Source organism: Oncorhynchus mykiss, chromosome 19 (genome assembly GCF_013265735.2).
Source record: "Oncorhynchus mykiss isolate Arlee chromosome 19, USDA_OmykA_1.1, whole genome shotgun sequence".
NCBI classification, from domain to species: domain Eukaryota; kingdom Metazoa; phylum Chordata; class Actinopteri; order Salmoniformes; family Salmonidae; genus Oncorhynchus; species Oncorhynchus mykiss.
Window position 1 is genome coordinate 40993827 of NC_048583.1, and position 16709 is coordinate 41010535.

General features: G+C 43.7%; 1 protein-coding gene across 2 annotated transcripts in view; it reads right to left on the reverse strand.

The window, feature by feature from the left end:
• Positions 1 to 176: 176 nt before the first annotated feature.
• Positions 177 to 16709, reverse strand: part of LOC110497861 (inositol-tetrakisphosphate 1-kinase) — a 39624-nt gene continuing 23091 nt past the window's right edge. For both annotated transcript variants that reach the window (XM_021574296.2, XM_021574295.2), the window contains exons 5-11: positions 15578 to 15695; positions 7618 to 7716; positions 7044 to 7084; positions 6308 to 6473; positions 4323 to 4390; positions 4037 to 4199; positions 177 to 3460 (exon numbers count right to left, since the gene is read on the reverse strand). In XM_021574296.2, coding sequence (XP_021429971.1) covers positions 3126 to 3460; positions 4037 to 4199; positions 4323 to 4390; positions 6308 to 6473; positions 7044 to 7084; positions 7618 to 7716; positions 15578 to 15695 — 990 coding nt within the window. In that variant the 3' untranslated portion in view covers positions 177 to 3125. The remainder of the gene's footprint in view (positions 3461 to 4036; positions 4200 to 4322; positions 4391 to 6307; positions 6474 to 7043; positions 7085 to 7617; positions 7717 to 15577; positions 15696 to 16709) is intronic.

Sequence of the window (16709 nt, forward strand, 5' to 3'; positions counted from 1 at the left end):
AGTAATGGCAATTTCTCAACGATATTGGTTTAAAGGGGGGATTATTTTATCCCCTTTTGGTTTAGCCATTTAATAAAGTAATTGTTTAGAATTAGTTTCTTTAAAGAACTGATACATAACATTTTCAGATGGAAGCTCAAAGCAATGACATTGTCAGGGTGAAAAAATGATAAAGGTTGTAAGTAGGGGTAATATTTATTTCCCATTTAGAAGCACAATGAAAAACAATGTGAGACACAGTATAGTTGTGTACAGAAATGTCAGTGTTTTCACAACATACTGGGCATGGCTTGGTTAAGACATCCTCTCCTTTGTCACTGTTTACAGGGTTGAGGATCTGTGTCTTCACTAGGAAAGGCTTTAGGAGCATTGCTACTCAACGCTAGTCCCGGAGGGCTGCAGGTGGAATGGCTAAACGGTTTAGATTGTCAGTCATTGTCACTAGGCCATTGGGGCTAAGTAACCTCTGTGTCGATTCAATTTGCTAGCCTACTTATTCTACGTACATGCTGAAGGACTAAGAGCCTGTGCTCAAGTAAATGCCCTATTGTTTTTACATTGAGTTGGCAGCCCTGTACTCTTTTCCTTGCACTTCAACTGGATGCTTACTAAGGGTGACGACAGTGGCAACTAAGCTGCTTGGTCTCGAAGTTCTGAAGTTGGTTGGCAAATGAAACTAACTATTTCACTACTCGTCTGACAAACATCCATTGTTTGTTCAACTTGCTCACTCCATTTAATAAAAAAATAATTTCCCCCCATAAAATCGCTAAATAAATTGTTCTTAGGAAATCATGACAAAGATGTTAACATTTACATTTCAGTCAAATAGAAGTAAAAACTAAATGGTTCTCTCACAGTGAACATTAGGAGCAAATTAGATGTTCTCTCTTATTTTGTGCCACCTCAAAAGGACAGCAGCTGGACAATAGGATTCATACAGGGAGTTTGGCGTCTGTCGATACCAGCTATACAAGAGAGCGCAGCAGGTGGACTACAGGGTGTTTCACTGTTTAATAGGTGCAGGAGTCTGCTGTCAATAAGGCTGAAAGTAAAAACAAACAAAAATATCCTTAGCATTGTAATCAAGAACAATTAATTTAATGGTCACAAAAATAAACTTGCCGATTTAGTGTGTTCAATACCAATTGAACATACTGTTCCATTGAGTCGTAATGGAGGGAGAGTTTCCTGTGTCCAGTCATTTCAAGTCCATAAAACAGTACTGTGTGACAGTCAGGTTATTTTCACTAAAGCATTGGAATTCTTCTCGAAAACACCCACATATACAAACGGAATGTGATCCTCATCTTTCAGCTGGAGGAACGCAAATCAAGTTGAGAAGCAGGGACATGGACTTCTTAGTACTTGCATAAAACACCTGTATAAACCTCAACCACATCTGACATAAACACTCAAAGGCCTTTATAAACATTCCATATTTAACTTGGTCACATGAAGAGATTTATTTTTTCCCCTTTTACTGCTGACAAATGTTTATAAATCAGGTGTGATCAAAAGGATTATTCAGGCATTCTCAGACTTTCGTGCTACATACATCTTGATAGAAAATATTTTGTGTTTTCTGTAGTTGTGAAGACTATGAAATTGACATGACAAGAGCCTTGCCAATAAGATGGCACACAAGAAAGTAAACAGCGTTCAATTGAAATTGTATCTAATGTAGGGCTGGGCAACTTGGCCAATATATATTATCACAATATCTTTCCCCATTTTGATGCTATGGCGGTATTTGGCATAATTTTAGTTGAATTTTAGTCTGAATAATGAAAGTTCTGAATATGTTTTATGAGTAGTGCATGACCCTAGGATTGCAACCAACAAAAACATTTCTCCATGCTGATTGTTATATACACAACCAAACTAGGGCAACACTGATAGTGAAGTAGTCCCAGCTTTTCATTTATATAGCACTGTATCAACAGCTCGTTATAGACCTTCGGTGTCAAACTCATTCCACAGAGGGCCAAATGTCTGCCGGTTTTTGGTTTTTCCTTTCAATTAAGACCTAGAAAACCAGGTGAGGGGAGTTCCTCACAAGGTGAAAGGGGGATACCTAGTCAGTTGTACAACTGAATGTCTTCAACTGAAATGTGTCTTCCGCATTTAACCCAACTCCTCTGAATCAGAAAGGTGCGGGGGGGGTGGGGGGCTGCCTTAATCAACATCCACGTCTTTGGCGTCTGGGGAACAGTGAATTAACAGCTCTGCTCAGGCGCAGAATGACAGATTTTTTACCTGGTCAGCTCTGGGATTCAATCCAGCAACCTTTCGGTTACTGATCCAACGCTCTAACCACTAGGCTACCTGCCACCCCACTACTAATTAGTGACCTTAATTTATCAATCAAGTAAAAGGGAAGAGCAAAAACCTGCAGACACTCGGTCCTCCGTAGCATGAGTTTGACGTGTTAGACGGTTTTGTAAAAATCCATACTGGTATGAGGATCCATACCGGTATACCTTAAAAGACGATAGATATCGCCCTAATCTAATGTCCACCAAGATCCCATGACTTTCTTGCAACAGAGTGGGCTCTTCCGCTTTAAGTCAGTTAACACAGGCAGCTGGTCCAAACCAGTGGAGGAGTATTAGAATACAGACAATCCTCTAGCCATACATCCCTTCTACCCTAACCACACACGACAGAGTGGCATTCAGACACACATCACTAGTGAGTTTAAATGCAGGAAATGTGTGAACGTGCCTGTGTGCCTGGAGCATATGTTTAATTGCCCTTTTCTTTACTGCTGCAGTCAAAGGTCAGACATGGCTAGTCCCCCAACCACCTCATGTGGACCACTTGATTACAGAGATTTCACAGAGAGAAACTAAATCAGCAACTAAGCAAGCGGAGTTCCCAAAAGTTCACATTACTGTAAGTCTTATTAAACCAAACAAAAAAAATCCAAAAGGCAGAAAAGAAAAGATCAAAGACCCAATCACCATCAAGATCTACATAGAAAAAGTTGGTTTTAGATTACAGATATATTATACTTAATATCATAATTATTATGATTATTATTCATTATCGTCACCATTATCATCATCTGTTTTTGTTCGCGGTTAGAACAGGGTGGGGGCTAAGGGGGAAGAGGATGGCAGTCATTGGGAGGAAGCCTTGGTGGCTATCGTGGACACACAGTGTTGCTGGAAGTTGGGGGACATGGCTGAGTTACAGCCCAGTCTCTGGCGGGGGCCCTTCAGGTTCCCATCCCCCTCCACGATCCAGGGGCTGCTGCTGGCGTCCTTCCCCAGCATGCTGCAGCAGCCTGGGGAGTCCGGGGTCGGGGCTGTGGGCACCGTAGCGATGGGGGTATGGCTGGATGCCAGGCTTTTGGGCTGCCCGCTGGCTGGGGGGCTGTCGGGGGAGTGAGCCTGAAGCACACTGGTGATGTGGGTCAGGAGGTCGTTGAAGAACTCTGGTACACCCTCGTAACCTGGAGAGAAGAGGGTGAGCCTTGAGACATGGCTTACCGATGCTTATATCCCACCTCCAATTCAGAGGGCAGCTGATGGTAACAGTACCGTAGAGGTAAATTAATAAAATTGTCTTGTAGTTATTTTAGGACTTCTTGCTTGTATTTTGACTGCCTAGCTTCTGTCCTTGAGGCACAAAGGGTGAATGTTTGTGAAAGTAGGGATTAGCTCAGTACCATTCTCCTCACACTCCAACCGTCAAAGGTGGCAACAGAGTGCAACCCGAGAACAGTGTTACCATAGCGACAGCCCTAGTCAAGAGAGGCATGTTAGACTCGCCTCTGAGCGTGCTCAATGCTCATTTAAGACTGCTGATGACATCATTGTTGAGCTTACTCTCTCCGAGACACCTAGCCTCCGTCTCCAAGCAAGACCATGTCATGCAGGCTATCAATGCCTTAAAGCAATCTGTCAAAGACTTGAGATGACATACTGGTAGAGATGGTAAAACTGAGTATGAATGCCCATCCATCGTAGACTTCAACAGAAACACACATCTACTCCTACTCCCTACGGCAGAGGAACAAACCACTCACCAGGGAATGCATTGATGTCGATGACGGCGTGTTGGCCCGTGAGGTTGTTGATGATGACGTCGATGCCAAACAAGGACACGCCCAGCGCCTGTCGCAAGGACCTGGACAGCTCTCTGATGACATCATCACTGGGTGGCTGGGACACCCCCTCCACGTTGTCCCTCTGTGGCAGGAAGGAAACTAAGTCTGAGTCTACTGAACTAGGGGCATTTAATAACACTGGTTTTAAACAGATTTAGGTGATATGATTTTAGTGATTTTAAGTATGTTAATGTTTTGTACTTACAGAAGTCAGGTCTGAAGAGGACTCTGGCTTTGATACATTATGACTGTTGAAGAAAATTGCTTTTCTGTCTGTAATGGAGAAAACATGTACTTTAGTCAGATGACACATTACCTCTACTGAACTATTTGTTATGGGTGTACAGTTCTCATCTCAGGCACTAGGAGGTAGCAAAAACTAATTTGAGCGACAAATGTCCAGCAAAGTCCACTGGTTGATGGAAACAAAGGCACAGGAGCAGCCATAAACAATGAATGAAGTGGTACCAGTATCACATTCAAGTTCAAGTGCACTAATGGGAAGGTACCGCGCAATAAAAAAATGGACAGTGATGTTAACATCAAATAAATTCTAGGCTTGCGTATATTAGCTGCCGTTGGCCTCGCGTGCATGTGTCCTCAAGATTACATTACCAGAAATCCCATGAATAATATTTTTGTTTGAGTGTTAGAGGGGTGCTCTATTCCCTCCAACAAGCATGCAAGATCCATTCATTCCTCACATGTGCTGCTCAATTATCTTAACCATCTCTAATCATTATAAAAACAAACACTAAAGCCAAAGTAAAGCCTAATGAAGAATTTGGATAATTTAACACATGAAAATAAACTCAATGTCTGGCAAAAAAATACATATCTTACGCACACAACTCCTACTTGTAATGGTCATACATCACTCCATTTCAATGGCCTTAATAAACTGAGTGTACTAAACGTTACGGACTCGTTCCATGACAGACTGACCAGGTGACAGCTATGAACCCTTAGAGGTCACTTTTTAAATCCACTTCAAACTGCAATGCTTCTGGGTTTTTCACGCTCAACAGTTTCCTGTGTGTTTCAACAATGTTTTGTACACAATGTATATCCCCATTACCAGTCATGTAGCTGGTAATAGGGATATGGCTGGTAATTTGGTAATTTGGGATTTCCCTCAAGCAAAAACAGACAATGACTACAAATGTGTGCCTTGTAGCGAGGTTCTAACAAGACAAATGATTACTCCCTTTACATTGGGTAGGGCTGGAAATCAATCTAACACCAAGCGATGGCTTTATAAAGAAGGAGAGGGTGAGGAAGGATTGAAGTAAAGCAGGACTTTGTCCGAAACGAGCCCAGGGCCTCGGACTACCAGGGTGTGGTAATACTGGAAGCGTTAGCTACACAAATCATTCCCAGGAAAGCTGAAGGAAAGACCCCTAGGCACATATCACCTCTGCTGGGAGCGTGGGCGGTGGGATGGGACCTTATCTTCGCCTGACACCAGGCCCTCTTTCACAACACTGAGGTGCTTAAACACCCAACCCCTCTCTCCTTACCTAACACAGTCCTCCCTTCTCTACCTCCCTTTGTTTATAATCCATTTTGTCTGCTCTATATATAGTGCGGGTTTGTTTTAAATCCGGCCAACGCCCTGGCCAACGCCCTGGCCGGCACTCTGTATACAGTAGCATAGGTGTGGTGCGTGTGTGGCAGGTCGGGGCACTTTACTGCATGTTTCACTGTGCTGCAGCACACAGAGATGACCCTAGTCTCTTTCAGAAGGTAAAAGCCGACGATTCCACTGAAGCCCAGACTGGTTTGCATGAGGGCTTTTACTGTAGTGGATGCAAATGGTGCAGCTTATTCTGTCACGGAAAAGGGCCACATTCAGATTACTTCAGCCTAATCAATGCTCTGATTGCCTCATGATGTTTGGTATCGAAAACAACTGATTGCCATACAGGAATAAGATATGACAGTACACCATGCTCTTCCTCTAGAGAATGAAATCAATTAAAGAAAAAACAAGTTGACCAACATTTAGAAACAACCAAGTCCACTGCACTCCCTTTTTTTAAAGAGAGTGGGAGTCCAGTCTTGAAGATGTTTAAAAGCCTTTATGAGGTATTTTATTGGGCCTGTTAGGAGGACAGCAGTGCTGTAGGCTTTCCTCAGAAATGGCACGCTGTGTGCCCATAAATAGACAGTCTCCTGGATCCTCCTCACCTGCTGGTCCAGCGGGGAAGTTCTTGAGGGATGGTCTCTCCACCAGTGTGTAGGACTCCCCCACCACAAACACCTTGTAGAGCACCGCATTGTGGTTGATGAAGCTCTGGATCACACACGGAGGCTTCACATCCTTCAGGTCCTCCTCACTGAAGATGATGGCCATCTGTGGAGAGGGAGAAGAGGTCATCAATACAGTTCATCTCATTTCATTCATAAACTTGTCCATATACCATAACATCCATCTAACCCGTTTCCACTGACTTGACTGGTTCAATGACAGAAACATGTATGAATGTTGACCATAAGGGCGGACGGAGAAGCGGCTATTGATTGGGCTGACAGAACTGTAGAGTGTTTGATGTGTTAAATGATTATCTAGTTAGAGACACTAATGGATTACAGGGATTTAGCTAACGATCGAGGGTGTGATTAATCTGTGACCCTAAGCGCAGGTTGCCTAGCGGTTAAGAGCGTTGGGGCTAGTAACCGAAAGGTTTGGTTTGAATCCCTGAGCCGGCAAGGTGTAAAGAAATATCTGCCCTTGAGCAACACAGTTAACCAACAACTGTTCCCCAGGCGATGATGACGTGGAGGTGGATTAAGGCAGCCCCCCCGCACCTCTCTGATTCAGAGGGGTTGGGTTAAAAGCGGAAGACACATTTCAGTTGAATACATTCAGTTGTGCAACTGACTAGGTATCCCCCTTCCCCACCATGACCCTGGTGGCTCTTACCTCGTGGGAGTTGGTTCCATGGGCTACTCGTGTTTTGCAAACTGAGAGATGGAGGGAGAGGAAGAAGAACAGGTTGAAAATGTTTGTGAGGAAACCACACTTCCCCAATGGCATCCGTTGAGAAAAAACATGACCGTCACAAGATGACAGAGGGTTATTTTTACACTGACCACAACTTTCAAAAGCCCCGCTCCATAAATGGCTGTCTGCAGACAAGAAAGCTAGGTAAATTGGACATACAAGGTGGCTTAAAAATAGAGGAGGGTTTGAAAATAATTAAGCTAAAAATTAACTTCCAGAAGTTAAACCAAGATATTTATAGTTCAACACTGAAAAGTAACATCAGGATTAAACCACACCACTCTCCTAAATAATAAACTAATTGCGGTGTAGCTAATGTGTGGATACTAAAACCAGGTTGTTGTTTTTTTTAGAGTGTTTGGCAGTTTCCCCCTCACTACAAATTGTTTCCTAATGTCAACCCCTACAAAGCTAGGAGGAAGGACCCTGTGTAATCATCTGGGTCAAGTGACAATTCCTCTTCCTCTATCAAACTGGAAAGGGAGGGACTTACTAAATGGGAAAGTGAGTCCATGCTTCTCAATCTTCTCCAGTGTATCTGGACCACACTCTGTGTTCAGAACCATGAACGGGGGAGAGCAGATTCTCTCATCTAGTGAGGAAGGGAGATGAAGAGAGGGAGGGGAGACAGAGGAAGGAAAGGAGATGAGTAAGAGAGTAGGAACTAGGAAGGAAACCCCCATCTTAATATCAGAGAATCTGTTGAAGGAAAATAATATCTAAGCATGTCATTCAGAAGTCCTTCGTTTCAGCCTGACTATCCAAGAACAGACTCTCACGCACACAGAAACTCAAAACACACTGACTGACGCCAAACATACCCTACTCACACAGCCAAAACACAGACAAGAAAGCTACTTGTCATCTGATAACAGAGGCAGAAGGCCATCTAATTTTAGATACACAAACACACCACCTGTGTGTCATTGCTTTCCTTTATACAGCTGGATTAGGGAACCCCAAAACACACAGCTGCCACCTGAGCAGAGGAGGTAGAGAGGAGAACAGGCTCCTGTTCAAATAAATAAACAAGAAAGCTGCCAACTCTGTCTGGCCTGCTCCGCCCAGAGACGCCACAGCACCAGACAACACATAGATCAGGACCAGACAGAAAACAACAATGACTACTAGACCGACAGACAACATACACCAGACAAGTCCACAGCTCTTCCAAAACCAGATAGGGGTACATACAGTACATGCACAGTACACATACTCAGGATGGGAGTGCTTGTCACCCAGACTGTGTAGCACTTTGGAGAATTGAATCAGAGCTTCATTCTCATTGTTTACATAGTGGCCTGCAGCGGTGGCTGTTTCTCCATCTCCTCTCATAAGACTTGAAGTAAGAGGTTCTGCCATCCCAGGAAATGACGGACAAACATCCTGCAGGTAGAACACAGTAAATCTGCCCTCGTGTAAGCCGATACAGCGATCCAGACTAACGTTTTCCCCTGGTGGCACCAGTACATTATTTAGAAGCGCCTAAAAACGTTCTCCTGGCGTAACGCAATAGAACAAATTAGTCATTTAAAAAAAAAAAAAAATCATCCATGGTGCTTTATTGAAAAAAATACTACGGAGTGATTATAGTATGATTAAATAAATAAATCAAATCGTCAAATACATCCCAGCAGGAATGTATGATTGAAGTATTTTTATGTGCAACATAAACCAGTGATTGACATGAATTTTGGGTTGACAATTAGGCTTTTGTTGCTATATTTCTGTCAAAATAGGGCTCCAGAATTTTCTGATTTTGCAAATGGCCAATGTGCAGTTTGCGTGCGCCACATCTCAAAGACATACCGGAAACATCCGTTATTTAAAAAAAGGTGTTCATAATATGATTATAATAACACCCCTAATAAAGCCGAAACCCTCCTCTCTTCAGCTAGAAAACAGCATACCTGTTTTCAAAACTGTGTTAGTGTTTTACCACAACTTATTTTTAAATAATGCATTTCTCTCACCCTCATAATAGAGTCCACAGCTGGAGGGAGAGGGAGTGGGAGTGAGCCACAGAAGCCGACCGGAAGACCACGGCAAAACGGGCACTGCATGGGCAGGGTAGGCTCTTTCATAGCAGAAATTAAAGCACTTTATTTTAGGTGTACTGTTTGACCAAAATCATAGTTTTAACTTGCACAGCCAAGTCAAAGGGTCGCAAAATGCAACTAAATGGTCGCAGTTCTGGAGCTCTGCTATATTAAAGTTCTGGAGCTCTGCTATATTAAAGTTCTGGAGCTCTGCTATATTAAAGTTCTGGAGCTCTGCTATATTAAAGTTCTGGAGCTCTGCTATATTAAAGTTCTGGGGCTCTGCTATATTAAAGTTCTGGGGCTCTGCTATATTAAAGTTCTGGGGCTCTGCTATATTAAAGTTCTGGGGCTCTGCTATATTAAAGTTCTGGGGCTCTGCTATATTAAAGTTCTGGAGCTCTGCTATATTAAAGTTCTGGAGCTCTGCTATATTAAAGTTCTGGAGCTCTGCTATATTAAAGTTCTGGAGCTCTGCTATATTAAAGTTCTGGAGCTCTGCTATATTAAAGTTCTGGAGCTCTGCTATATTAAAGTTCTGGAGCTCTGCTATATTAAAGTTCTGGAGCTCTGCTATATTAAAGTTCTGGAGCTCTGCTATATTAAAGTTCTGGGGCTCTGCTATATTAAAGTTCTGGAGCTCTGCTATATTAAAGTTCTGGAGCTCTGCTATATTAAAGTTCTGGAGCTCTGCTATATTAAAGTTCTGGAGCTCTGCTATATTAAAGTTCTGGAGCTCTGCTATATTAAAGTTCTGGGGCTCTGCAGTAATTTCCTGGCTATCGGAGATAAGGCAGCTGGTTTGACACAGAAAATCAGTGTCCGGGCCAAACCAAGCGCTGGCATATTGCTGCTGATGCCAAAAACACAATAGAAACACTACAGTGTTTGTGTTGTGTGGGCAATGTGATGTCGGTGCTTCCGGTGAGTTGTGCTGAGGTCAGGAGAAGCCCACAGGACTGTATTACACTGGCTAGTGGCTATACCACTGAATGCTGCTGAGCTGTGGTCGCAGATAGACTGCACAGACACACAGCTCAATGATCACATTGTGGATGTGGAGAGCATACATCAAATACAGAAAAGGTAGACAAATCTCACACTTTTCTGGTTCATACACAGTCAATGAACTATATTTTTTTCAACAGTAAACAACTTCATTTATCCACCATCTTTACATACACTACACAAGATAACTTGCGCTTCAGACCAGTCAGGGAGTGATCGCCCAGGCAGTCATGAGCAGCTGACTCAGGAGGGGAGGAGTGATTGGAGGAAGTAGGGGGATCACCAAGGTGTCAAAGCCATGGGTCTGCTTCCCATTTTGCCAGCATGCGATTTGACCTATATGTAATGTAGCCAATCACAATCCCCTAATACGGATAGGGTAGGTTCTTATCAAAACAAAACCTTAAAAACAAGCTGTCTTTTGTTAGAATAATCAACAAAAAGGAAGCAATAAATTACCAACAGAACATTTAATAACAATACAAGGATTAACTTAATGAAATACAAGTTAAAAGAAATGCGTAAGTATAGAACGCTTTCAGACTGATTTTAAGGTAGCTAAACATACATTAAAAAATAACCTAGGCACAAACAAACATCACTTGATTGTTAATACAAGACAAAATGTGATTGTACTCTGTGCTCCTTAACTTGTATTTGTCTGTGGTGCTCCTGTTCTGTCAGTGACCATCAATGGAGACGTGGCAGCAGCCTAGGAGTGTGGCGTGATGAGTGAGACAGAGGCCTGGAGGGTTTACCCATCACCCCACTGAGCTGAGCTCAGAATTCACACTCACTCTGCTGTTGTTGTGGGAGGGGATAGTAATGTCGGACTAACGTCACTCAAAAACAATCCAAAGACCCAACATGTATTTTATCTGTGAGAACAAAAACTGACTTTAAATCCAAAAAGACCGCCATCACATGTTCCCATACCTGTGGATCGTGACTTGAGCAAAAAAAAACAAACAAAAAAAGCCCATTTGGAAGCATCAGGCCCAGATACAGAGAGACGAGAGGAGATATGAGGATGGTGAGTGAAGCACACGGTCTGTGTGTCATGCGTTGGCGTCGTGCTTGGCCCTGGCCGTTTGGCTCTGAGTGCAGGGGATCAATCTCCTCCTCTGTCTAAACACTGTGTGCACTCAGCAGACGTTTACGGGACGTCAGTCCGACTCGAGGCAGACAGCATACACTACTGGCTGGCCTGACGCTGTGGAACCGCTCAGAGTTTGTGGATCTGGAGTAGGACAGTACTATACAAGACCCAATACTACCATGACAAAACACCCAATTAAAATGAGAGATTCTCATCTTAAAAGGATGTTATCAATAGGGTTTGATCCTTAAAGGAAAAAACAGGACAGTCTTAAGGAGGCCTGGCTGATTGGAATGTTCATACCAGACACTAGTGAACTCTTTCTATAAAGGCAAGCAGCCACAGGTGAAACTGACCTTCACATTTTCTTTGCAAAAGTTATCAGCATTATCAAAGGATTACCAAGTAGGCCTATACTGGTACAAGTCCAGTGTTAACAGTAGATTGACATCTAAATGTTGCTATTTAAGGCTACATTCCTAGTATTACCAGCTCCTCTTCTATTCCCTTGCTCAGAGCCAAACCAGGGATGTTTTCAATATGTCAAATTGAACTCCAAACTCTGTGTGCCCTGCAAGTAAACCCATAATTCTCCATATCCCGCTGTAAGGAGTTTACAGTGAAAATAAAATGAGCCATTAATCTTTGTGAGAGAACAACATCTTCAACTCGGCGTCGTAGAGCACCTCCACTGACGTCTTGATTAACTTCATCAGATCAATCGAACAGAACAGGTCCATAAAGTAACAGTGAACTGCTTTAAAGGCAGTCTTTATGTAAGCAAGGCAATCAATCTTAGTGGTTTTTATTCAGCCCATACTGACTATTCTGTGCTGGGGATGGGCCTGGATGTGTCTGTGCGGTCCTCAGCAGTCCCTCCACAGCTCGTTTTCTTTCATCTGATGAGCCTTTGTATAAAGATTGACTTATTGCATCAGCAGGACACTTGTTATTGTTGGTCGCGTTTGAACCACAGAAACATTAGATTTATGTGGACACCAAATACTCCCCACATAACAAAGCACTACCATAATCTGGTTAAACAAATACCTCAAGAGTCTGGTTCATTTTGATTCCACAAAAACATCTGTTCATTTAAGGGTGTCCTAGTCCCAGTCCCTTTCTTTTGAAGTGGAAAAGAAATACCAAGACGAAGAGCACCCTGAATGAGATCCTTCACGTTGTACAGCCTGACGACTGTTGCCATCTTTACAAACACCAAGTGAAATATCGAGGCAGCAAGGCTGACTTCTAAACGGAAAAGAGTGGATTCCACCACCTAAAGTAAACAACCGCCCTGCCAAAACAGACTTCGACAACACTCTGGAAAGCTGATGAGCGGAACAATGAGTCATGTGGTGTAGAGGAGACTAATGGGACCAGGAGGACTAACCCCTGTCTAGTTAGGCAACCCCTGTGTAGTTAGGCAACCCCTGTGTAGTTAGGCAACCCCTGTGTAGTTAGGCAACCCCTGTGTAGTTAGGCAACCCCTGTGTAGTTAGGCAACCCCTGTGTAGTTAGGCAACCCCTGTGTAGTTAGGCAACCCCAGTGTAGTTAGGCAACCCCAGTGTAGTTAGGCAACCCCAGTGTAGTTAGGCAACCCCAGTGTAGTTAGGCAACCCCTGTGTAGTTAGGCAACCCCTGTGTAGTTAGGCAACCCCTGTGTAGTTAGGCAACCCCAGTGTAGTTAGGCAACCCCAGTGTAGTTAGGCAACCCCAGTGTAGTTAGGCAACCCCTGTGTTATTAGGCAAACATTTCACAGGGCTGTCTACTGATCTCCAAGTACAGTTATAGAAGTTTAACATGTATCAGCTTACACACAAACAAGCACAAAGCTCTAGTGTTTCCTCCCATTGAGTACTATTCTCAGCCACTCAGGCAGCCCTCTCATGGCAGGCTCTCCGCAGCCTCTGGTACTGGGCAGCCAGCACTGCACTGGGGCTACATGGTCTCCACTGATAAGGAGGAGGAAGTGGCCGTGCCAGAGTGTGCACTTTGGACTTTCCACTCTCATTACAACCAAACAGGAAGAGGAGAAGAGGTTTCATGCCAGACAAAATCTGTCCACGAAAATAAGATCACAAAGTGAGGAATTTTTTGTAGAGGTCCATGAGTGTCAAATTTGGTGAACAAAAATGTTTAATTTCTAATTTGCTACGTGAGGCTTATTTGGTCAAACAGAAGTTCCGTAATGGTTCGGTTGTTACGAATGCATTGATAAGTAGAAGTACCAACTGTACATCAGCGTTATGCTTGTTGTTCACATGCGCATCTGCCCTCTCATTGGCTAGAATGGTCCCACCTGATCTTGCCTCCACCTTCGAGGACATGCATTTAATCTCCATTGTTAGAGCGGTCACAACTATCTTGTCAATATAATAGAAAATCTTTGCTACAACAACCCTCCCCTCCTCTCCTCTCCCCTCCATGCTCCCACCAGCACCAGCCACGGTTGTTGACGACCAGAGCGGAGTCATTTTAGGTCACTGGTTTTGGCTCGATTATAAAATAAATAAATCACGGTTTTCTGTAAAAAAATTGTTTACATTAATTGCACTGTGCATTATGTGGGTTAAATGTTGTAATACTGAATAAAACCATTAATAAAAGTCCCATGGTGGTAATGACTGACCATTATGGCATAATTTATTCACATTACTTAATCAAAAATGTGTTTTATTTGATGACTGTTTTATTTGCTGACTTTTATGACTGCTGAACACCAACTCCCAATCACTTAGCTCATGTATTTTCGGGCTCGCAAAGCAACTGCTTTCTATCCCTCTCGATTAAGTGTTCACTCTTCTCTCAGTGTCTGCTCCTCACAGAGCAGACAAGTTAAAGCAGCCACGCAAAGGATTATGGTCATTGTAGTTAATTACCACTTTTATGCACTAAACTATGTAGAATATTGGCCTGTTGGAAACTACAATTCCCTACATCGCACAGTTCAGACTTGAACTGATTTCTCTAAATAAACTGCACATCGAGCGAAATGGAATTCTAATAACTTAACCGACGGTCAATTAGCAAAAAAACTAAAGAATAACCTACATTTCGGTCAATCGCTCAGCACTATTGACTACAGACACGAACACTTTAATTCACGAGTTTTCTTCTTGTCATGTTGTAATGCGATCTGACGGTTTACATTTCAACATCCCAGTCCAACCTTCCAGAATCTTCTAGGTGAAAACTACAGCATCAGAGTATTCAAAAGGTTCACCACTTCAGTCACTCAATAGCAGATGCATCTCATCATTATAGCAGGCCCCTTATCCAACCATGTCCGAAGACCCCCCCCACATAGTCGTGTGAACCCATAGGACACAGAGGCTTTCCTAAATACAGACAGCTTACAGACCTTGTTACATAACCACCAACATGTCTATTTGGGAGAGAAAAAAACTGCAATTTTCGGTGTTATATTTTAAGCAACTGACGCCACTTTACATTCGGAGACATCTCTGATCTATTCCTCTGACCCAGGGTTACACTGAATCGTTCCATGTAGCTGAACATGCCACCCACAAGCACTGCACAACTACACACGTGTACAGTACACGTCACACACAAAAAATGTGTACTCAAGTGGGCACACATGCATACACACACTCTTTCGGTCTCTGTCTCTCTCTCCACCTGGTGCGTGCGAGTACAGAAGGGTTTTCATGTAATGGCTCCAGGTTTATGTCCCATGCCATGTTCTCAGTAAATGAACAGCAGATGAGTCACATGTGTGTTTACAGTAGAGAAAAGCTTTGTTGTTAATGTGCCATCATTCCACTGCTCTGCTCCAGTCTCTGGACCCAGACAGGCTACACAGCCAGCCCACTGGGGACCATATGGTTCGTGTGACAGAAGATCTAGGTGCTGTTGGCCTGCTGGATGACAGCCTCCTCTAGCTAATACAGCTTTAGTCCATCACTGGAACCAATGCACACTCTGGTAGAGGCAGGAGCCAGGTTCACCAGGGGTTCACAGAGGGGAGAGAGGAGGGATGGTGCTGTCGTAGTGGGAGTTATGTGCCTGCATAAAGCACCTGGTAGGAAGCACAACTACAGGGTGACACGATCCACCGCTGAAATACGTCACACCACCATCTCCTGGTCACTTTCTCAGAAATTAAATCAAAACAATTTGTTATCACAACCAATCCTTGACACAACAGATAACTCACTCAAAAATTCCCACGTAGACACTCCTATGGGATCTTTTGCGATCTAGGACGGGCAGTGGCACTGGGTATATTGGGAGTTAAATCATACCAGCGTGAGGCAGTGCCAGTGCTGCATGTGTGGCTACCTTGCATGCAGTCCTCTATCCTGTGGATGAGCTGGTAGGACTTGCAGCGGTCCAGCAGGGTCCTGATGGCTGGGAGGGGATCCAGCACGATGGTCTCAGGGTGGGCCTCAATGTAGTCCTGAAAGGAGGCACCACACACACACACACACGGGAGATTATGAGGGAGCACACATCACAGCTAATGTAGGCAGTCTGGACACTGTGCAACACTTACACCTCACAGTAGGACAGGGCTCATGTGTATTTCCATTTTGGTACCCTGCTCATTCCTTCATGCCCACTGTGTTGTGGTGTGTCATCATCCCTGTGCCCTGCATGGCAGGCTGTTAGGTCAGCGTGAGGTTTCCTGATTTATATAACCACACCCCCATCTCTCTATCCTCCTCGTCTCTACATTCCATCCTCTTCTCCAAGCCATCTCTCACTCTCTCCACTTTCACCTCTCTGCACAGTCCTGCTTCCTGCCAGCCTGTCATCATGTCAGTATTTTAGCTACTCTTCAACACTGGCAGATGCTTTGGCCTAAACATTATGCAAAACAGTCAACACCCCCCCCCCCCCCCAGTGAAATCTAATTTTTCCGTAAATACATTTAGACATAGGCTACATTAGACCTCTTTGCCTAACAAACACACACACACAAACACACACACACGCCTGCCTACACACAATCTATTTTCCTAGAGACTGAACATCCATCTGTGTTGAGTATGACTCCTGCCAGCGCTGATCAAAACGGTAGTGTGGTTACATAAGACAAACATGTTGCCATCAAAAACTAAAGCCAAAACAATCTTCCAGTGGTTTAAAAGAACTGACAACTCCTCTGAATTTTGGCCATCAATTTGCTTAAAAAATATATAAAAAATGTGTGAGAGAAAAAAGGGTGGGACAGACAGTGGATTCCTCCATGGGGATTTGAGTGTGGCAGAGTGTGCTAGGTAATAATGGAGAAAGACATCAACCTACAGGTAGCTGCCATAATAAAAGGAAACACTTTCGTAAATGAGGGTTCTGGCGGCTCTTATGGTGTGGGGTGCATTTCCTGGCATGGTTTAGGTCCTCTCAACCCATTAAGGCGACCGCATGCTTCCCAGCTGAAACAGCTCTGAAGGCTTTGTCCATATATGAT